We start from the raw sequence: 22,158 nt of genomic DNA, 5'->3' as shown, positions 1-22,158 counted from the left end.
TTCCTGCACTTAGCTAAGTGGCAGGAGAAGCCCCAGGAGGTGTGAGGCCTTTTCCAAGAACACACACGCCCAGTAAGGCGTCTCAAACTCTTGTACAAGCAACGAGGCAGGACAACGGGTTTCATCAGCGCGACCCGGCCTACGGTTTTAATCTGGAGGACGAGGGATGTAGGATGATGCCTGATAGATTAAGGCCCGTGCACCTCGCTCTCTCTCCCCCTCCGTCTCTCTCCTTGTGTGTGTGAGCAACAGAAGGCCCCGTCCGAGCAAATCCCAGGCTTTAAAGCCGAGGAGGTTGGGGCGGCTTATGATGTAATCACGGCCCTGTCTGTCACGGCAGGGAGGCTGCTGGGATAGGAGAACGTGGAGGTTACAACGCTTTTACGGGAAGGAGAAGGGCAACAGAATAAAAGTTCTTAAATTAGTGTGCGCTCAAAAGGCTTGCGATCCACCTGACCAAATTATTGATAGAGGTCGTAGGTCTGATTATAGTAATTATTTGCTAAAAATATATTTTTTGTAAGAACGCAAAGAATTTAGAGCTGGTTTTACACAAAATGATGTGGTTTCAATTTAATTTTCTAAATTTTCTTTCTATGACTACTGTGTATATTTTAAACATTTCATTAATTGAGTCCATATAAATATAAATGAACTATTAGCATTTATTTTGAGCCACCCCTCCTATGCAAATTACTCGTACTGTAACCGCACAAATTTTTATAGTTGTCGGTATGCATGTGATAAATTATAAAAGGTTCAATAAATATGTCAAAAGTCAAGTCACTTTTATTCACCTTGTTCATAAACACAAATCCCTCTTGTGAAGAGTCATTACGCAATCTGTACAACATACTACAATGTCTATCCTGACAAAGCCAATTTACACACGGATAGTCAACAAAATGTTTTTTGACAACATGACAAGATGGAAATTAAGGATGGCACAGTTGTGTGTGTGTGGGGGGGGGGAGAAAGTAGTCTGCTTAGGAAAACCATTACAGCCTTCCTTTTTAAAAAAAAAAAAAAAATTCAAATTAAAAATAGCTGATGTACTTCCTGAGTACAGTGATGTGATTTAAGTAATATATCATTGTCAAGTGGAGTTGATAAAAAGGAGTGCCGGTATCGGTGATGCCTTTTTGGTTCATTTCCAGGCATTTTTGAAATAGCATATAAATACCTAAGCAAAAAAAAAACACACTTTACAAAGTAAACAACAAGGATGTGTCACGTTTAACTCCCCTTGCGTCCAAACGTGAATTTAGACACAGATTTGTACAGAATTGATAATTGTAGGCCTTCTCTTCCGGGTGGATCATTGCTCCAGCGTCACCACCTCTACCGCCTGTCCGTCCAGTGTCATGGTGCTGTCTATGCGTGTGGCTACCGGCGCCATGGCCACCTGCACGGGCCTGTTGCCTTGCGCCAGGCTGGTCACCACCGTCTGGTACATGCTGACTGGAATCTGGACCAGACCTAGAAGCAGGGAAAATATTCCAGAATTTATTCGGAACAATGGCGCGATTGACGTTCTCCCCCAACACAGCTGTGAGCGCCCGCAGGGATTACCGCCGCCGTCACGTGGCCTCTCGCTCCACCCTCCAATCTGTCGGTGTCATCAAGCCAAAACCCGCGCGCACCGTCGTCCTCAATTGTTTTTCCCCAAGTTAAAAAAGCCCAAATCCCGAGGGCTAATTGTCGGACCCACTCTGGCTAAGCCCACTCGCCGGTGACAGAGTGGAGAAGGGCTTATGGTGTTCAACTCGGCCCGTTGTCGAGCCCACTCCACGACGTGGTCGCTAAGACGTTAAAAGGGCCGCACGAGCGCGTGGGTGCGCACGCCAATCAGCGAGCGGCACACTTCAAACGGCGTCCTCCACTCCAGTGATTAGCTCGCTAAGGTCAATAGCGGGCAGAAGGAGCGACCGGTGCGGCTCTATTAGCAAGCAATCTCTTTGAAACGAAAAGTGACTTATTCTCTCAAATCAGACGCCGAGTCGTAGACAAGCTTCAAATAAACACTAAAGTTTACATGTAAGTGCGGATTGACAGCTGGTCCTCGCGATAAGACATGGACTCGTAATGGAGTGGATCAAAGCTCTTTAGAAGGGATAGAGGGGGGGGGCGGGTCGGACCAGCCCTCGAGGGAACTTTTCTTTGATTGACTGACTTAAGCATTGAAAGCTCATTTGTCATATTGATTAATTGGCCATTGAAATATAAAAATCTATTATATTACTCAAACACCCAGAGAGATGAATACATTGTGTTTCTAAATGTGTTTTACATTTTAAACCGTTTTTTTTAACATTTCAATATTCCTGATTTTTCGGGCATGGTTGAAACTTTAGAGCGCCTCGTCGTTGCGGCGTGGAAAAACCCCAGTCCAGCTTCAGAAATAATTTTGCGTGTTAAAAATAGTTGTGGTATATTTTTTATGCTTTAAAAGCCTCGTTTAATTTATATAGAGGTGTATCAGTACTACAACTACAAAAAAAAACATCAAAAATCGCGGCAATTTTACTGTTACGACAAATTTGTAATGGTGAACTCCCACTGCACTGATAGATGTCACACCGCATTAAAAAAAAGACATTGAGGAACGCAACAAGTTGTGTGCCCAACAGGCACCATCTGTCACATCAGCACGGAGTAGATTAGCCTCGGAGGAACCCGCGGAAGGAAGCTTAAAACTTTGCCACGCTAATTGGCTGCCACGTAATGGGGCTGAAATTTTAACAAATTAATGCATTACCACTTAATATTACTATTGATTTTAAGTGCCTCTCAGTATTGTTGTATGCTCTTCATGTATATTTGAAGTTTTATAATCACCAGAATCTATGCTACTTCTTTTTTTTAGCCTGTCTATGTGGTTTTGCATCATGTTAGCATTAAGCTAATTTGAATTGTTTAAAGTGTGTGTGGGGGCTATTTGGGTCTGGAACGTATCTATTGTATATCAGTGTTTTTTTTTCCCCAATGACTGCCACCTACTGGTGTGGAGGTGTGGGACCAAGTTAAACCAGCTTGTGTTTGAAAAACAAAAATACCTGTTGCGTCCTGCACGCCTGCTAGCGCCCCAACAGCGGCCGCCGTCTCGGCCAGCACGATTTGGCCCCCGCCTTGAAGCGTGGCTTCCGCCAGCGTCGCCACGGCGTGGGCCGCCGCCTCGCTACACACAAAAACACACAATGAGTGTGTTAAAAATTGCTGTAGGATTTTAATCAGTCAATGTGGAATAAGCACACATAAGGCTTACATGTACAGAATTGGAGGTACATGCTGTCTGGTGGGGGTTATTTGGCAAATGTGTGTGTGTGTGTGTGTGTGTGTGTATGTGTAAGGGGGAATGGGGGTGGGGGCAGGAGTCTAAGAGGCTTTGTCAGTCTGGACTTAGGGAGAATCTGTCACAGCTCTCCAAAGGTGGCAGGTGCAGCGGCGTCTAACAAAGCTGTTTCATTAACCAGATCACGGCCGGGCAGAATTGGTACGAGCCGGTTGAGGTTATGAACTGATGAAGACGTTTTGCGCGCTGGGAAAAATTAAAGTATGAAAACAAAATGTTCCGCAGGATAGAGGTAGATAGGGTGGGTGCGAAGACTCAGGTGGGTGCAGGTAACAAGCCCCACCGGGACAAAGCCACTTGTGACATTGTCACCTTGACACCAGGAAACCTGCTGACATGCCAGCATCTTAGGAAAACGACGTACCCAAACACAAAAAATCTCTGAAATGATTTACATGTTGTAATGACATAATTAAATCGAAAGCAAAGAAATTTTAGCCATGTTTTTGTTTCAATTCAATAGACATTGTGCTGCCCCATCAGGTGTGTGCAAAAAATCTAAACTGGTCACTTTTCTGACCTGTTGATCGCCATGGTGACGGTGGCTCCCTGCTGCATCTCGTGACTGGCGGCGACGGCGGCTTCCGCTAGCGACGCCACCGCTTGCGTAGCCTCCGACGCCTGCGTGGTTTGTATTGTCATCTCGCCGCTCTGGAGGGTTGCCCAGTTTTGCTCCACCTAGCCGGTCGTTTTCATTAGAATTTGTTGGCGTGTCAAATTCGGCCCGGGGCAGTTTCGCTTACCTCGCCGTCCCCCACCGTGGAATAGTTAACCTGCGCCACCGTCACGCCGGGTAGTTCCGATGCGTCGGCCAACGTGGCCACCGTGTGTCCCGTCCCCACTTGGATGAGCGACACGGTGCCGTCGGGGTTGTTGATGGTCTGCACCACCGTCTGCGAGGGCACCAGGTGGGCGATGCTCTGTGCGGCCGCCAGGTGGTGCTGCGTCGTGGTGGTGGTGATCTGCTGTTCCTCAAAGGCGTACAGAAGATCCTCTCGGCCGTGCTGCTTATAGCAATTTTTTACGATGGTTCGTAGCGCCTGCGTCCAGGACACCTTCAGGGGGAACAAAAAACAAAAGTTGAGACTCCAGTACTGATCTATCAATTAAAATGTAATTGTGTAATCAGTGAATAATTGTGAATTCAATATGATTATTTATCGGAATCACTTTGTCGCATGACGACGACCTTTCTCACCCTCTGTTTCTGGTCCTCAGAGCGGACATCGCTGCGAACGTTGGCCCAGGGGATGTCTTCGGGCCACCACACGGGCTTGCAGCTCTCCTTACCCCAGCCGGGCTTGCCTCTGCCCGTCGAATACTTCAGCATCTCCGGGATGAAGGCTCGTAGCTGGGCCTGCGGCAAAGGAGAAGAACGGGATGAGTGAGGATGACACGGACGCGCCCTTGAAGAGCAAAAACAAAAAGTGAGGCGAGTATTGATCAGAAACATACCGGCGTGGTTACGGCTTGAAAATAGCAACACGCTCTCTCAAAAGGGGAACGAGCCACAGACTAATCTATGAACGTGGCACCAGGCTGAGGTGTCAGTCAGACCTTGGTGACTACTAAAATAGAATCCAGTTGAAGGCTTTTAACGTTAATTTTGTCAAGTAGCCAATTACTGTTAAGTCTTTGCTAAATTTATTTCATTTGCACACTTAGTGACAACAGAATAATTAATATGAAGGCCTGGTTGAATGTATCGGGTGTTGTAGTATCGGAGTATTCTAACGAGGACCGAATAGAGACGTAGATCCGTATTTTGCTCATGAATCTTAGGCTCACGGAGGACGTCTTACAGAAAGTCATCCTTCATGTCCAGATTGCATTGTTGAGCCTACGAATGCGCTTGTTGGCGCCGCTAAGCCATCCGTCGTCACGTCATCACTTCCCTAGCTTGGCAGGTCGGGGTGGGGGCGGGGTGCGGTTTAGTGCCAACGTCCTCGGCGTCCTGGTAATATGGGAGCATCACCGCTGGGAGATTATATCGCTGCAGCGTCTGCTTGCCGTGACATCACCGGCTAAATTTGGTCGCGTCCGTATTAAATCCCCCAAACGTTATCAACCGACTCTTTCTTTTCCTCCATTTTGTTGGTGGCTTGATAGCAGCAAGTGTCAAGATGGCCTGATTGCAGTGGCGACTGAGTTAAGTGGCCCGGTGTCATGTTAATCCTCCTCATTTCTGAAACCTTCTACAAACGCTGCAGAGTCCATTTGGGGGTGTAATTAAAGGTTCAACCTCACCTGCTACAAAATGTGCCACTAAAACCTTTAAGGCTAGTGCAGCTAATCTCATCCTTCCGACAGAAAAACACACCAAGACGGTCCCGGAGGGGGCGCCGCACTGGCAACGGATCGGAGGAAACATCAGCTGCCCTGGGAGTGGCGCGTAAACAAGACGGGCTCCCACGAGAGGGTGGTTGAAATTAACGCAGTAGGTGACTGTTCACCTGGCTGAACCTAGCTCGTGCTCATAAAGGTGTTTAACAACGAGTAATGATACTTTGAGAAAAGGGCTGGCTAAAAAAACTGATGGAATTGTAATGGAGGTCTGTGATGTTGCCAAATGGCGCCCTCTGCAGGCTTATGCTGGAATCTATTACAGATTTTGGAGTATTTTTAAAATATAAATAAATATATATCCTCCTCGGTGGCAAGGCCATGGGGTTGGATGAGATCCGCCCGGAGTTCTTAAAGGCTCTGGATGTTGTGGGGCTGTCATGGCTGACACGCCTCTACAACATTGCGTGGACATTGGGGACAGTGCCTCTGGATAGGCAGACTGGGGTGGTGGTTCCCCTCTTTAAGAAGGGGGACCGGAGGGTGTTTTCCAATTACAGGGGAATCACACTCCTCAGCCTCCCTGGTAAGGTCTATTCAGGGGTGCTGGAGAGGAGGGTCCATCGGGAGGTCGAACCTCGGATTCAGGAGGAGCAGTGTGGCTTTTGTCCTGGCCGTGGAACAGTGGACCAGCTCTACACCCTCAGCAGGATCCTCGAGGGTGCATGGGAGTTCGCCCAACCAGTCCACATGTGTTTTGTAGACGTGGAGAAGGCGTTCGACCGTGTCCCTCGGGAGGTTCTGTGGAGGGTGCTTCGAGAGTACGGGGTGGCGAGCCAACTGATAAGGGCGGTTCGGTCCCTGTATCACCGATGCCGGAGTCTGGTCCGCATTTCCGGCAGTAAGTCGGATTCATTCCCAGTGAGGGTTGGACTCCGCCAAGGCTGCCCTCTGTCACCAATTCTGTTCATAATTTTTATGGACAGAATTTCTAGGCGCAGCCGAGGCGTTGAGGGGGTCCGGTTTGGGGACCTTAGCATCGCGTCTCTGCTTTTTGCAGATGACGTGGTGCTGTTGGCTTCTTCAGGCCGTGATCTCCAGCTCTCACTGGAACGGTTCGCAGCCGAGTGTGAAGCGGTTGGGATGAGGGTCAGCACCTCCAAATCCGAGTCCATGGTCCTCGGTCAGAAAAGGGTGGAATGCCCTCTCCGGATCGGGGATGAGATCCTGCCCCAAGTGGAGGAGTTCAAGTATCTTGGAGTCTTGGTCACGAGTGAGGGGAGGATGGAGCGCCAGCTCGACAGGCGGATCGGTGCAGCGTCTGCAGTAATGCGGACCCTGTACCGGTCCGTCGTGGTGAAGAGAGAGCTGAGCCAAAAGGCGAAGCTCTCAATTTACCGGTCGATTTACACTCCTACCCTCACCTATGGTCACGAGCTATGGGTCGTGACCGAAAGAACGAGATCCGGATACAAGCGGCCGAAATGAGTTTTCTCCGCAGGATGTCCGGGCTCTCCTTTAGAGATAGGGTGAGAAGCTCGGTAATCCGGGAGAGACTCGGAGTAGAGTCGCTACTCCTCCACGTTGAGGATAGGTGTCAATTATATGCTGCAGATTTTTGCTAATCATGGATTTGCCCACCTTGCCATATGCACTCATTTCATTGTAGCTTCTTTTATGTTTTGGTCTGTCTTTTTAGATTCGTGTTCTATACACGTGGCATGACCGGGTCATATGCGAGCGGCGCCCCACCTGGGTCATCTTGTCTACAGAGACGGGGATGCCGTCGATGGTGAGGGGGGGCAGCTCCGAAGCCAGCTCCCCTCCAGCGGGGGCGTGCTCGGCCAGGGCACTCTCCAGGTCTTCCAGCATCATGCCCTTGTATTTCCTCACCTAGACGACTCCGAAAACAGATTTCATGATCACGTAAGGCAAGCCAACTGATTTTGGGGCGCGAGATGAATTGTGCACTCACCACATTCTCTAACGGAGCAGCGCCAAAGACTTTGAAGACCGGGTTGGGTTTGTTGGGGGACATGCAGAGCACGATGGCCTGCTGGCCCACACGTGTGGTGTACTCATCTAAGGTGGCTCTCAGCTTCCTGTTAGCAAATCTCACACTTAGTTCCTCAACACTCATTCCACTCTTTATATTTTTAACAGCTAACCTGAGGAGACGCGTCTGCTGCCTTTTACGGATAGATGGATTGGATTCAAAGATGTGGGGCCTCTTCCTTTTCTTTCCCGTCGCCACGGCGGCAGCTGCGGCCATGCCGACGGGACCTGGGAGGAAATGGCGGAGAAGAATGTAAGCGCAAATACAGTTTGAAAGTTACAGAAAGTGGAGGAATGGAAGAAAGTCGCAACAGTGGTTTGCCGACATTGGATAATGCAATAGCTCTACCTGCTGGTCACTTTTAAACATTACATCAGTTTCTGGTAGTGTTCATTTTAGGTGGACCAGTCATCACTTTCTCGCTGATAAACTGCTCAATCTTTGAATTAGAATTTTTCTCTCGAATCCCGATTACAACCTGCGGCGGCCAGATGGGCGGTGACCTCATCGTTGCCGGCCGAGTTGAGGATGTCCGTGTCGTCATAGGGATCGTCGTCCGGCGAGGAGGTTGAATCCTCGTCGGCGCTCATCATGGACGCGTCGGTGAAGGTGGTCACGTGCACCTGTCGTACATCCAACTCGAGATATTGAACCTGTCCGACTTCTTGGTCTTTCTTTTTCAAGTGGAAAACCTGCTGACTGACGGCGCTGGCCTCGATGGTGGTCATCTGTTCCGGCGGGTGAACGGAGTGATCCTCCATGACTGACGCCTTCGTCTACACAGGTGGATCCAGGTTACAATGGCTGATGATGGAAAGGGCAAGGTTAATAGATGAACCAACAAGTAACATCTACATTGGACTCGACACTTCCAGTATGAAACCGTGTATAAAAGAGGATCACCAATCACAAATTCAAGGTAAAGATGATATATTACTCGAATGCTGTCTTGAAATAAACGTTTGCAACCAGCTTCGGCAGTTAGCGTCACTCGCTATGGTTACTTTACAAAATGGAGAAGAGCAGATGGTAATTTTTTGAGAAGTACTTTTATAGCCTTAAACTAGAGGCATTTTATATTCCACAGATTTGCATGTGCCAAATTGATACTATGGGTCGGTCATTGTGTTTGTTATTTAGCAGTGTTCAAAAAATAGCTTGCACTTTGACAATGCTATTGGGTCATCAAACAAGTGTTGTTGTTTTCCTAGAAAGGGATGTTTTTGGAGATGTGAGGATTCTTTCTCCCACATGTCACCATGCACATGACACCAGTACTGGATATTTATTGACACACTTCAAGGTGCATGAAATCATTGTGAACATTTATTACATTGAACAGTGAAAACAAATTTAAGCTTACAATTACAACATGGAGTGCACAACATTGCCCTTGGCATGCTTCTGAATAGGGTCGATTATTAGAAACTGATTTTACAACACGAGAAGATGAGTAGCTCATCATAAGACTTTTTACACTGTTATAGCTTTTCTCATGAGGTGTCCCTAATGTTTTGGTCTTGCATTATGAGAGCCAAGCAGGCTAAATTAAGATTTAAAACAAACTTAACACATAGCAGGCTAACGTTGGCTTTCATAAAAAATACTGAATTAGTGCACTGAATGCAACTAACAATCAGTCACGTCGATTTGCCGGTTAAAATCACTCCTCCGTCGTGCTAAGCTAAGCACGCTAGCACTGTCCTACATTTAGCTTGCCGGCTAGCGTGCTAACCACTTGGCGTTGCACACTTTTGCACATGTAAAGAAATGCAAAGACCGCGCGTCGTAATAACGCGGTTATTCCACAAGCACGACCGCATGTGTGATCGGTGGGAACGCAACGAAGGCCGTCGTAGCACGAGAGCGAGTTTAGCATCCATCCCGCGCAATAACATTGCCTAAAACCGCAGCTACAAGCTAGCAGCGGCCTGCCTGCCGCCTATCAACAGCTCTATTCGTCTTTGATATTTTTTCCCCCCTTCCGATGATAAAACTGTGAAAAAACGATCCGCGCAGCTTGCACGGTCACAGCGGGTGTCAACATCCCGACGAGAACATCGGTCGCCCTCAATGCTGCCGGGTTCGCGATGCGGCTGCGCCGGGGTTGAAATAGATGGAGATTGCGCGGTAGGGTACTTACCTCAGAGCGGCTGCGCTACTTCGGGCCTGCGCCGTACAGCTGGGATGGAGCCGAGCAACAATGGACGACACACACAGTACACGCACATACACACACATAGACACAACACGCACACGCTCTCAACAGCAGTGGCAGCAGTAGTGTGTGGGTGAGCGGCACTGGTGATGCATTCAAGTGCTGCCCCCACCCGCGTTGCAGACCACACAAAAAAGAATGAAAATACATGGCAAATGTTGGGTTGAGATTCATTACGTCATTATTTAGCCAACCCTACATCGTATTAATTTGCAATAAGTAGTTTGAATAATTAGACTGTGGGGGGCTGTTAAAATGAATGTTTTATTATGCGATTTAATTTTGTTTTTAAAAATCATCTGCTGCTGCAAAATGCCACTTCTATCAAGTTACTATTCTATGTTCTATTTTTTAAACATTATCCCTAAACTTTCAAAAGAGTCCTGGGTTTTACTGTTGGGGTGGGCAAACTTTTTTCCTCAAATTAAATTCAATTTTCATTTTTGAAAATGACATAGGTCAGCCCATTTGTTTAAAAAAATAAAAACAATCCGTTCGTATTTCAATTGTAGTGTATTGTATTCGTGGTTGATTTATTTAATCTAAGAAAATAAAAATCTTTGAATGCATAGTTTTCAACTGTTTAAAAAAGTGATTCAAAAAAATCTAACAATTTTAACTAGATGGACCGTTGTGATAAAAATGAACATTTTTGCACATTTGTAAAATTGTATTTATATTACATAGTATCAGTATTAAACATTGAACATATTTGTTGCTTTTGATATTATTGCTACTTTTTAAAGTTTTAGGAAAAACGTCTGAATTGACGCAATAGAGCGCCAGCGGGCACCACGTTTTCTTATTGGCTGGAATATTTCCGATTGTCCCGGAAGACACCATTTCAAAAAAGGAGCAGACCACGCCCTCTTTCTTAATGCGTCACTCATGCGACGGCAGAGTTCCAGATTGTGGACGATGACGTAATTTTTTAGCGACCGCTAAACATGGGGAAGTTTTGTTAAAAAGTTACCACAAAATTATGCCAACTTTAGCCGACTTCTTGGAAATAAATTAACGCTAGCTTGTTTGTATTTCAACAATTGAGTCTGAACAACTCAACTAAACAACTTTGGGTTGTTTTTTTTTAGGACGAGCACGAAGTCAGCAATCAAAGGTAATAATGGTTCACAATTTATTCATGGTATTGTGAGAATATTTTTGGTGTGTTCCGTGTTTTCCGAAACAAAATTGAAGTTGCTTGGATCCATAAGTGACGCACTCCTGTTTTGTTGGTTGTTTTACCATGATAGTGTGACGATAAGTAATTCTTAACATTGAGTCATTTGGTGAATTGTCATTAAAAAAAAAAAAAATGCATGTTTGAAATAAATGACCGTGAAGCATGTTGTAAAATGTTGCACGTTTGTGTCTTAATAGTACTACTGGACTGGAGGACATCAAGAACTGAGACCGACTTTCCAAGTGCTTGGACCTTAAGCATCAAGATCTGTGTGTGGGGAAAAAAAGACACTTTTGCACTTTCTTCAGATGAGGCTGACGGCTTGGGTGGTGGCGGAGACGGAGTGAGCCCATGTATGACCAACTTCATTTTCAGGACAAAAGTACAAAATGTATTATAAGGCAAGAAAATAAGGATAAATATAATAGCTTACTATTAGCTGAATGAATATATGAAAAATGTGAAATCATTTTCAGTTCTTTTTTTCTTCCACATCAACATGCAACATTTAATAACATGTCTGACACACACACGCACACACACACACACACAAACTAAAAAAAATGTGTTCGAGCTATGAATTTCTAACAAATGCAGTAGAAAAATGCCAGTTAGTCACAGATAAAATATTGAATGTAAATGTTGCACACAGTATGTGCATGTTCTTACTTCTGTACTTTTCTATTTATTTGTTGTCTTTTAATTGTTTTGTGGGACACTTACCTTCAAATGATGTTGATGAGCTGGACAAGCCCCCCCCCCTCCATTAGGTGTATCCTAATTCAAATTTATGTTTGAATACTGAATGTGACTGTATGACTGCTGATAACACAATTTTTGGCATGCATTTGATTGTCTAAATAAACATCTGTTACAAAGTGTATATTTTTTGCTCTCCTACTTTGTGTTTTAATCTTAGAATGGGAACGTTAAAGGACAGTCGCGTCTCCATACAAGATTACAATTCAATGTCGCCGTCTTCTGGCTACGTGGCGAAACTGCATCCTTGTGTCAACTGGCTGGGTCAATTTTGACATCGCATTTGTAAATGAAATAAGTCACTGATTGTATGGATGCGTACATTAAGTGGCCTAATGAAGTGGGCTGTTATTAGCTCCACCTAAAAGTGATGGTGTACCTAATGGAGTGTACGAGTGACATCACAGATCAACCAGCCAATCAGCAGGTGAGGGTGGGTGTGGCACTTTTCTCTTTCAGTTCAGCTTTGGCCATGATTTTTCCCTAATGAACTGGCCTGTTATTAGGTACACCTAAAAATGGCGGTGTACCTAATGGTGTGTCCGAGTGATGTCACAGATCAACCAGCCAATCAGAAAGTGGGGGTGAGGGCAGGTGTGGCACTTTTCACTTAAACCAGGGGTGTCGACCTCCAGTCCTCAAGGGGCCGCGTTCCAATATGTTTTCCAAGTTACCCTCGTTAAACACACCTGCGTGAAAAGTTGAGGGCATTTTCACGTGCTGCAGGAGCCCAACTTTTCACGCAGGTGCACTTAACGAGGGAATCTTGGAAAACATGTTGGAATGCGGCCCCGAGGACTAGAGCTTGACACCTGTGCCCTTTGACCATGATATTTCCCTAATGAAGCGGCCTGTTATTAGGTACACTTGAAAATGGTGGTGTACCTAATGGAGTGTCCAAGTGAGTCCCTCGTTAAGTGCAGGTGCGTCAAAAGTTTTAGCTACTTTTGAACGTGAAAGTGGCTAAAACTTTTCAGCAGGTGCGCTTAACAAGGGCATGTTTGAAAACATGTTGGAACACGGCCCAGAGGACTAGAGCTTGAGCCTGTGACCTTTGACCATGATATTTCCCTAATAAAGTGGCCTGTTATTAGGTACACTTGAAAATGGCGGTGTACCTAATGGAGTGTCCAAGTGAGTCCCTCGTTAAGTGCAGGTGCGTGAAAAGTTTTAGCTCCTTTTGAACGTGAAAGTGGCTAAAACTTTTCACGCAGGTGCACTTAACGAGGGAATCTTGGAATAATTGTTGGAGTGCGGCCCCAAGGACTAGAGCTTGACACCTGTGACCTTTGACCATATTTCCCTAATAAAGTGGCCTGTTATTAGGTACACTTGAAAACGGCGGTGTACCTAATGGAGTGTCCGTGGGACGTCACAGATCAAAAAGCCAATCAAAAAGTGGGGGTGAGGGCTGTAGTGGCACTTTTCACTTTCAGTTAAGCTTTGACCAGGATTATTCCCTAATGGCTGGTTGAGCTGTGACGTCACTCGGACACTCCATTAGGTACACCACGACTTCCAGGTGTAATGTTCCAATTCGCCACAAGACGGCGTCTTTCCCTTCCATTCATTTTTTGTAAGGCACTGTCATGAGGTTTTATTTCCCTTTAGGGTGCTTTATTTAAAATGATCCCGCTGTACAAAGTGTGAAATTCCAAGATGGCAAATTACAGCAATACATCCTGAATCAGACAAGCTTTTCACCAATGGTAAAAATTATAATACGCACGAGCAAGAAAAACTCAAGATGGTAAAAAAAAAAAAAAAAAAGCAAGATCAAATAAATTAGATACAAAACTTTGGATCACACACAGCAATGTTTTAAATAAATAGAACTCTGCTTAAGACGTCTGAGGGGATTAAGAAACGAGAATGCATCTCACTCTTTAGCACTTGAAATTGTATACGTACAACAAAAGTGTAGAAAGTAAAGTAGAAATGTAATAGATTGGACAAGTAAAGTGTTGTCAAGTACAAAAAAAAAAAATTGTGGACGTTTGTCTGGAAAAAAACGTCAGTGGTTCCGGAAGGAAGACCAGCATTACGTGAGGACGCGCTCACATGTCCACGTCCTTTCGGAGCGTCTTTGCTTGGGGGGAGTCTCCGGGACGTGCCCGAATATGGCATCAGCGCAGACTATAACGTCACAGTTTCTTCAGTGTGAATGTCCTGCTTGAACATTCTTCCTCTTCGACCTCCTTGTGGCTCCAGGTTTTGGCACGGCGGCAAAGTACGCTTTTATTTTACGACTCTGCAGCACAGCAAAATAAGCTTTTAAATCTTTTTTTAGGTGGGGGGATTAAAAGTGCTCATAAATACAAAGTTTTACTACATAAAACAGCTCCAGATTAAATGTTAAATACAACAGAACTGTGTCACCACACGACACATCTTCTCGGTCTCCAAAATGACTTACCTATGACCTCAGCCGCATCGTCGGGCTGCTGGTCGGCTACAAGGTACTTGTCGCCAAATATCTTGACCAGCTGGTCAAAATACTTGCACTCCTGCTTGTCTCCTCTGCAAACACGAGACAGCATCAGAGCCTGGCGTAGATCAACCAGGAAGTACCTCGCGTGCATCCGATGCTTACTTCCTGCCGTCAAGGAACTGCCGGAAGCTGTACTTGAGCCGCTTGATTCGGGTCTGGCACTGCTCTGGTGTGCGCTGGTAGCCCTGGTTGGCCAGGGCCTCTGAGATCTGCATGAAGATGTGCTTGTTCTTGGTGCAGCTCTTCAGGTTCTCCTGGACGTCCTCGCTCCCCCAGACGCTCAGCAGAACCTCCGTCTCGCCATCGCTCCACGGGTGCTTGGAGTTGTCCGACAGCCACTGGTTGCCCGGGGAAACCACAAAATCTGGATGGGACACATTGGACGTATAAAACCTTGCTGTACTTTTTTTCAAATTTAAACAGATTTTTTTGGGGGCATCACCTCTGATGGGCTCGTACGCGCCGTTGTCGGGCTCGTCCGGCGCCGGGATGCCCACGACAGAGGAGTCCGACTTTAAATCCCGACTGAAGATTTCCTCCATTTCTCGGAAGAACTTGAAGTCCTGCCTGTAAACAATAGACCCAATTGGAATTTTCACTACCTGCATGTTGTAGAAATTCGAGACTCAAAATTTATATTCACTAAAAACTGACTTTTCATGGAGGAAACCATATTTAAGGCGCTTGATGCGGGTGTAGCACTGCTCGGTGGTTCTAGAGTAGCCTCGATTGCTCATCCGCTCCGAGATGAACTCGAAGACGTGGCGGTTCTTTAGGCAGACCCTCAGCGTCATCTGCACGTTGTCCTCCCCCCAGATCTCCAGCAGCGTACGCGTCTCCTTGTCCGACCACGGCGTCTTCCTGTTCGCGTCGGGCGCCAGGTGGCTGGTGGACGGCTGCTCGTCTGAAATGGAGGGAACCTGAAGAGCCTGGCAGACGTTCAGACTCAAAATGGATTCCATGGCGAGTGGACCTACAGACGTCTGCGTAGGTTTCTTCGAGGGGTTTCAAGAAAACAGATGTGGAAGACGAGGACGTGTCCGCGTCGTTGAAAAGGGAGTTGTCACCCAGCACCGGAGCGAGGAGGTTGAAGTAACGAAAGGCTCCGGATCGACCATTCCTGAAAAATAAATAAATAAAACTCAAAATGAAAAACAATAACACACACACGTCAAGTCTTTTTTTTATTGTCGCTTACCTGCGGCTGTTGCAGTAGCGCCTGTAGGTCTTCTTCAGCCGCTTGATCCTGGCCTGGCACTGCTCGGCGCTGCGGGCATAGCCGGCAGCGGCCAGCCTCTCGGCGATGTCCACGAAGATGTGGCCGTTGCGGATGCACGTCTTCAGGCTGTGCTGCACGTCGTCGGCCGCCCACACCTCCACCAGGGCCTCCGTCTCCCGCTCGCCCCACGGCACATTCAGCGAGTCCAGCGCCACCGCGTCCTCGCTTTCGTCCAACTCGTCCGGCGGCGGTACCACCTCCGCGCCGAACACTTGCTCCATCTGGTTGTAGAACTTGTCGTCTACTCGCCTCCCGAATCTAAAACCAACAATTCTTCACTCAGCGGACGATGAATTCGGTCCGCCTACACGCAACAACGCCACTAACTTTTTCCCCTCGTAAGCCTTGAGGAAGTTACTCTTCAGCGTCTTGACTTTCTCGTGGCACTGCTCCGGCGTTTTGGTGTAGCTGAGGTCGTGCAGCCGCCGGGATATTTCGGCGTAAACGTGCCCGTTGGAGACGAAACCGGTGAGCGAGCGCTGCACTTCCTCTTCTCCCCAGATATCGATCAGCGCCGATGTCTCCTCGTCCGACCACGAGCTGACGGACAGTCCCGCTTCTCCCTCTGAAGGACACGCCGAAACATTTTAGGTTTTCGAGTTGACGCTGTTGAACCCAGCTGCTCCTCTTTACCTGTTTCGGTCACAGAGTCGCCGTTGGAGTCTTCCGAAATTTCGATGGGATCCGTGATGCCGGCGGTGGATGTGGACGGACGCTTGTCCAGGATTTCCTCCATCAAATCAAAGAACTTGAAATTGACCTTATCGTTGCCAGGTGTGCTGCGAACAACCAAACAAAGACAGACTTTGATATATTTGAAGGAGCTGAAAAGTCTTTTTGTGTTTGTTTTTTTCACCTCATGTTGTCCCGACAATGCCAGTAGTTGGTCTTGAGCCGTTTGATTCTGGTATGGCACTGCTCGGAGGTGCGGGTGAAGCCGTGGACAGACAGCTTCTCTGATATTTCGTTGAAAATGTGAACGTTGGGCGGGAAGCCTTTGGTGTTCTGCTGGATCTAAGGACAAATGAGAGGTAAAACATAAATAACAATGTGAAATTGTTCTGAAAAGCTTACCTGTGATTCTCGCCAGAGCTCCAGAAGGATGATGGTCTCTTTGTCAGCCCAGGGGACTTTCTTCCTGTCATCCTGGAGGCTGACAAAAGACACTGGGGGCACAAATAAAGCGGGAAAACGTGACTAGGGCTCCCTCTAGTGGTAAACGGTTGAATCACAGAATGAAAAGTTCAGGCAGCGTAAAGTTAAGTGAGACAATTCAAGTACAATTTGTATTTAACTTTGAAGTACAAAACAAAAAAATATGTGTGGGATTCCAAATGTTTTGGTGGAGAGTCTTTATTCGTACCGGCATCCTGAACGGAGCAGGAGGGCGAGTCGTTGTCGTCAGTCTCGGTCTCGTTCGGCTGCGGCGTCGATGGGTTCTCTTTCAATAAAAACCTCGCAAGCTCGTTGTAAAACTTGCACTGAACTTGCTCCAGGCCTTTCATGCTGCGGAAGACAAAAACGTGTCAGGTTCAAGGAGCTCTAATACAATGAAAAAGAAATAGTTTTTAGGCACAGTTACTTGTTTTCGTAGCACTGCCTGAAACTGGACTTGAGCCTTTTCAGCCTGGTTTGGCACTGCTCGGGCGTCCTGGAGAAGCCCTGGGCGGCCATCTTGGTGGAGATGATGGGGAACATGTGCATGGTTCTGTTGGTTCCTCTCATCTCCTGCTGTATCTTCTCTTGGCCCCAAGTGTTGATGAGGGCAAGCGTCTCCTGCTCCGTCCACGGCACATTCCTCGTTCCTTTCAGTAGAAGGACATTTCATCTTAGTGTCCAGTTTTCCTTTGTGACAAAATGGGGGGACCGTACCCATTTCCTGACTGGTCTGTCCCACGATCTGCAAGTCCTCATCGCCGTCCTGAGACTCTTCATCATCGATGCCCTCGTCGATGTCGTACGCCGTATCGGGCGCGGCGGCAGCAGCGGTGGCCGGCGAGCCCAGCACCCGCTTCATGTGCTCGTAAAACGAATGCTCCACTCTGGAGGTGCCTCTGAAGAAGATGGCGTTTTAGTTGAATGGCAAAAAGGAACCAGCGAGAAGAACTGACAACTTACTTATTTTGACGGAAGCCTTTCTTCAGCCGCTTGATGCGCGTCTGGCACTGCTCCACCGTCCTCTTGAAGCCCCTCTCAGCCATCTTCTGGGCGATCTGGACGTAAATGTGGCGGTTCTTCAGGCAGCCCTTCAAGGCCCGCTGCACTGAGTCATTTCCCCAAATGTCCAGCAGGTGGAGCGTCTCCTCCTCCGTCCAGGGAAGCTTTGCCTCGCTTGCCTGACCTTCATGAGCGTCTTTACAAGGGAAAATTCAAAAGTTGTGGGTCACTTGGAAATGTCCTTACTTTTGAAGCACTCAATAAAATAGATAATTAAGTTTATAACCACTGTACAAACCTGTGTAATCTCCCCATATGGAGATGAGGGGAGACTCGCCAGAATTTTCATCATCCTTTGAAGACTCTCTGGAGAAAGAAAAATGTCATCTTATTTTATTCTCTTCAATGACATGCAACACTCACAACTATTGTTTCCCTTACAAGAACGATGACAACTCCATCCTCTGCTTTGCCGGCGTCTCCACGCTTCCACCGCTCAACCTCCTCTTTCGGAGAGCCCGCCCGCCTCTGAAGCTTTGGCTGAGCTCGCCGGCCGCCAGCACCTCGGGCTCCGGCTCGGGGTCGTTGCACGTGGTAAGGTCGATGGTTTCGTCGCAGGAATTCTGCTTCCTGGCCTCCTGAGCTAAGTCGCGAAGCCTCCTGCTCGCAGTCTCCGGGGTGCTCGTGTTGACGGGCACGTCGGGCCGCGCGTGCTGCTCAGAGGGCCTCGGGTCTCTGTGAGCGGGCAAGTAGGAGGTAGCATCCGTGGCAGCTTTGGTCCCGGGCGGAAGGGACATGGAGGTGAGGATGCAGTCGTCCATAGGTAAAAACCTCGGATCTACATAAGAATATAAAGTCATCAAGAGCCTCTTTTTTTTATTTCTAGACTTTATAGTGACCAAAACCACCACAACACCTTTCTCCTCAAAATGCCCAAGGTTTCTGTGGTGTTCAAGTAGAGCCTTCATGTCCGCCGGTGGGAAAAAGGATTGTAAACAGTCGCTAAGGAAGGACGGAGCGTCTCCGAGTAAAGTTGCCAGCTGAGGAGATAGGGTACAATCAGTGCCTTCAAAATAATAACAAGGAGCTCTGCTAGAAAACCACTAAACCATGTGCAATGTTTTGATCGTAAAAAAAAAGGCACCTGTGTGAAGTCAGGGACTGGGAGCAGCTCCTCCAGTCGGGATATAAACTCCCACACCAGCATCTCCAGCGCCGCATCATACTTTGGCCCAAAGTACACAGGAAAGATTTCCTAGGAGAAAGAGAACATGGCTTCCGTGTTGGAATATCTTCAAGAAGATGGTTGATGCGTGATCTCACCTCAAAAAAGTACTTCCTCTCTACCGGATCCTCCAGTAAGGAGTGCACCAGCTCCACAAAGTTCACCTCCGACTCCTCCACCAGGTCGATGGTGCTCTGTCAACACACAAGACTAATCCCATTGAGGCAAGGTTAAAACATATTTTTAATGATGATGCTTTACTCACATGGTGATCCTTGGCTGTGCTGACAGGAGCTTTGATTCGGTCCAGATGAGGCTGTATGGTGCGCATATCTACCGGCTGCTCACCTCGGCACAATTCTAAAACCAGCTGAACCCACGCGCACACACAAAACCCATCCAACCATTTTCAATTCGCCCCGTTGCAAAAATAAAGTGCCGGGAGACGTTTTATTACCGACCCTGGCCCTGAGTCCCAGAGTGAGCTGAGCCCTCTGGCTGTATGTCATGAGCTCGGGGACCAGCTCTGTCACCATGGTAACAAACTCCTCCAGCATGCCGTAGTGGTCCACCAGTCCCTGTTGCACCACGCGCCACATCGCAGCCGATAGCAGCTGCAAGGGCGGAGCCAGGAGGCGGAGGTAATGCACGGGGAGGTCGTTCGCTGGAAAAGACAACAAAAACAACGGTTAATAATTCGGTTTTGGACCTTGATCAATTTTTCGAATAGGTCCAAAAAACAACTTCAAAGATATGACAGACTGAGTTGTATTGACCTTTAAGTGCGATTCATTCGCATTAAATCTTGAACTGCTTGTTTTTTTAAAAACTTTTCCACTTTTAGTGGCAATAGATTTGAATGGAAATATGATTATCATGAATATCATACAGCTGTAGCATCCTAGCCATCGTGGCAAGCCATCTGATTCGTCCACACCCGCCTCACCCGCAGGCCCTTCGTGTATTGGTTCACATGGCAACAGCATCCATCCCATAATATGTCGTCCACAGGACAAGGGTCAGCTGATCAGACCGATAGTAGTAGCCCCAAGAAAAGGAGCATGACGCTTAAGAGCCACACTTCACATATTAATTCGTGCTGGGTACTAGCAAACACATACACTAGCCGGAACTTGAACGCCTCGTCACCTAGTTACCCGCAAACTCGCAACAAAGCTAGTTAATGGACCCTTTTCTGTTTTTGTGTAACATGAAAGAAGACGCACCTCGACTGCTGCCATTTTCAGCTCCTCGTTTTATTTCCATTTAGCAGCTGACTGACAAAACCCGAGCGGACCCCACCACTCGGGCTGGGAGTACGTCGAGTGGGGGCACAAAAAGCGTGACAATAACCGACGAACTCTGCCAGCTCGTGCCGTTAGCTCCGTTTGGTAGCGGGTAGCCGCTTCGGGCTCTTGTTTTTAGCCTGGCGAAAAAGGGGGAGGAGAGGAAGAACGGAACAATGGTTGCTGGTCTCATCCGCCTCAGTCCAGATCACAGCAAACCCCCTTTCCTGGTTGGCTGACGAAGACCGGGACGAACCAGTAATAGCGGCTTTGTGACGCTAGATGGCAATATCGCTTTTACAACGACTTCCGGTGTGACTGACGTTGAAACTGACTTCAAGCGGATATGGGGAGAAATGGTTTTAAAAAAAGTAAAACGTAACACTTAGCACAATATTACATTTATGCACATTTGAATTATTCTTTTTATTATTCAAAATAACTGGTTGATGAAAATGTATTTACATTCACTTCTGGTTTGTGCTGACGTCACACTTGACCTCAGCAGATTAAAACAATTGAACAGAATTTGATCTTTGTGTTTTATATTTTGTCAATTATAAAAAAATAACAGAACGGTATATTTGTAAAGTTTTGATTTTATTTTCGTTCTTGTATAAATAAGTACTTTATAACGTTAGGTGGCGAAACCTTTTTTGCATTCACTTCCGGTTTCTGGCAAAGTCATTCAGGCCTCGGTTTCAGAAAAAAAATATTTTACAGAATGTAGTTTTTTTAAATTATGACTCGTCGCTTGAAAAATAATATAATTTAAGTTATCTTATAATGTCTTACAAAGTTTTATATTCAGTTATGACTCGTCGCTTGAAAAAGAATATAATTTAAGTAATCTTATGTCTTACAAAGTTTTATATTCACAAATGTAATTTTTCAAAGACCGTTACAATTCAGACAAATTGTTTCATTATTTCCCCTCTGTGTTTTTTATGTGATTTACAGTTTGTTAATAATTTTTCAAGACTGCAGTTATTAACTTTGAGCCCCACGCTTCTCAATTTCATTTTTTATTAGTTTAAATGTATGTAGACTTTGTTCCTGAAAGTTGTTGATTTCAATAGTTATTAGTTATTATTAGTTAATAGTAATAAAAGTTTACCATGACGAATATATTCACCTACGACTTGAAGTGATAAAGTAGTGATAAAACAAAGAATAAAGCAATGCTTTATGATGCTGGGATTCAAACCCGACCTTGATGAAGACACCAGAGAATAACAAGGTAGAAATACCACAAACTGTACTGTGATGTACACAACATATTCACAAAACATAAAAAAAAAAAAACACACACAAAAAAACCCCCATAAAAACACTAAAGGATGGTGAAAGGGAGAGAAAATTGAGTTGACCAGAATCCATAGATTTAATTTGTATTAAATTGTCCAATACCCCAATATTGAAATAAAATTGTTGAGTTGTTTGTATAAGTATATATTTTGATTACGTGTTGTTCATTGACAATATTGTAATATGTATATTGATTTTCAATGAAAAAAACATTTCCTCATTTTTACCACTAGAGGGAGACAAACACCGTTTCTAAACATTTAAGACATGACTCAAACTAAGAAATTGTGTGACCTGTAGTGGACTGACAATACTCCCATGAAACGCACAAGTCTGAACAGGCACTCGAGTATTTCATTGGTTTTCTCATTAGCAGGAGCAGAATGACTGTTTCCACAGACAGATTGCCTGAGCCCTTGTAACAGATTGCGGAAAATCACCTAATTAAGACATGCACACACACACACAAAAATGGCAGCTTTTGAATGATAGTTATTTGGCCTTTGTTGTGTAATTATAGCAAAGGAGGAAGGATGGGTGAGAGTGTTAGCGAGGATTACT

General features: G+C 46.2%; 2 protein-coding genes and 1 long non-coding RNA gene across 4 annotated transcripts; 1 reads left to right on the top strand and 2 right to left on the bottom strand.

The window, feature by feature from the left end:
• Nucleotides 1-767: 767 nt before the first annotated feature.
• Nucleotides 768-9,879, bottom strand: nrf1 (nuclear respiratory factor 1). 2 transcript variants are annotated; one of them, XM_049761275.2, is made up of 11 exons: nucleotides 9,835-9,879; nucleotides 8,396-8,495; nucleotides 8,170-8,314; nucleotides 7,804-7,918; nucleotides 7,611-7,737; nucleotides 7,388-7,528; nucleotides 4,551-4,709; nucleotides 4,096-4,407; nucleotides 3,873-4,030; nucleotides 3,057-3,178; nucleotides 768-1,479 (listed from the first exon to the last, which is right to left on the bottom strand). In XM_049761275.2, the coding sequence occupies exons 2-11, from the start codon at nucleotides 8,450-8,452 to the stop codon at nucleotides 1,319-1,321; spliced, it is 1,497 nt and encodes a 498-aa protein (XP_049617232.1). In that variant the 5' UTR covers nucleotides 8,453-8,495; nucleotides 9,835-9,879; the 3' UTR covers nucleotides 768-1,318. The 2 variants fall into 2 exon arrangements, with proteins under 2 accessions (XP_049617232.1, XP_049617231.1); XM_049761274.2 differs by having other exon boundaries at nucleotides 8,384-8,495; nucleotides 9,835-9,871.
• LOC125992363 (uncharacterized) lies at nucleotides 4,632-11,975 on the top strand. The gene is made up of 3 exons (XR_007489587.2): nucleotides 4,632-4,779; nucleotides 7,335-11,026; nucleotides 11,290-11,975. It is a non-coding gene; the product is annotated as an uncharacterized lncRNA (long non-coding RNA).
• A 1,466-nt stretch (nucleotides 11,976-13,441) lies between these two features.
• On the bottom strand, nucleotides 13,442-20,555 carry zgc:113263 (uncharacterized protein LOC503753 homolog). The gene is made up of 23 exons (XM_049761231.1): nucleotides 20,230-20,555; nucleotides 19,465-19,667; nucleotides 19,269-19,373; nucleotides 19,102-19,197; nucleotides 18,923-19,033; nucleotides 18,695-18,818; nucleotides 18,220-18,616; nucleotides 18,077-18,144; nucleotides 17,740-17,974; nucleotides 17,494-17,675; nucleotides 17,204-17,426; nucleotides 16,985-17,127; nucleotides 16,696-16,787; nucleotides 16,478-16,635; nucleotides 16,255-16,400; nucleotides 15,949-16,186; nucleotides 15,541-15,879; nucleotides 15,320-15,462; nucleotides 14,997-15,246; nucleotides 14,785-14,909; nucleotides 14,445-14,706; nucleotides 14,268-14,371; nucleotides 13,442-14,102 (listed from the first exon to the last, which is right to left on the bottom strand). The coding sequence occupies exons 1-23, from the start codon at nucleotides 20,267-20,269 to the stop codon at nucleotides 14,095-14,097; spliced, it is 3,792 nt and encodes a 1,263-aa protein (XP_049617188.1). The 5' UTR covers nucleotides 20,270-20,555; the 3' UTR covers nucleotides 13,442-14,094.
• Between the last annotated feature and the right edge of the window lie 1,603 nt (nucleotides 20,556-22,158).

The sequence above is a fragment of the Syngnathus scovelli genome, chromosome 22 (genome assembly GCF_024217435.2).
Source record: "Syngnathus scovelli strain Florida chromosome 22, RoL_Ssco_1.2, whole genome shotgun sequence".
Taxonomy (NCBI): domain Eukaryota; kingdom Metazoa; phylum Chordata; class Actinopteri; order Syngnathiformes; family Syngnathidae; genus Syngnathus; species Syngnathus scovelli.
This window is presented reverse-complemented; position numbering and strand designations above follow the sequence as displayed.

Coding starts and splice junctions, on each gene's coding strand:
- nrf1 (XM_049761274.2), bottom strand. CDS start 8,452: ATGGAGGATCACTCCGTTCACCCGCCGGAACAGATGACCACCATCGAG. Junction 7,919..8,169: donor CGCCCATCTGGCCGCCGCAG/GTTGTAATCGGG, acceptor ATTTCCTCCCAG/GTCCCGTCGGCATGGCCGCA. Junction 4,408..4,550: donor CTGAGGACCAGAAACAGAGG/GTGAGAAAGGTC, acceptor TTCCCCCTGAAG/GTGTCCTGGACGCAGGCGCT.
- zgc:113263 (XM_049761231.1), bottom strand. CDS start 20,269: ATGGAAATAAAACGAGGAGCTGAAAATGGCAGCAGTCGAG. Junction 16,636..16,695: donor AGCTCTGGCGAGAATCACAG/GTAAGCTTTTCA, acceptor ATTTGTCCTTAG/ATCCAGCAGAACACCAAAGG. Junction 14,372..14,444: donor CAGTTCCTTGACGGCAGGAA/GTAAGCATCGGA, acceptor TCGTGTTTGCAG/AGGAGACAAGCAGGAGTGCA.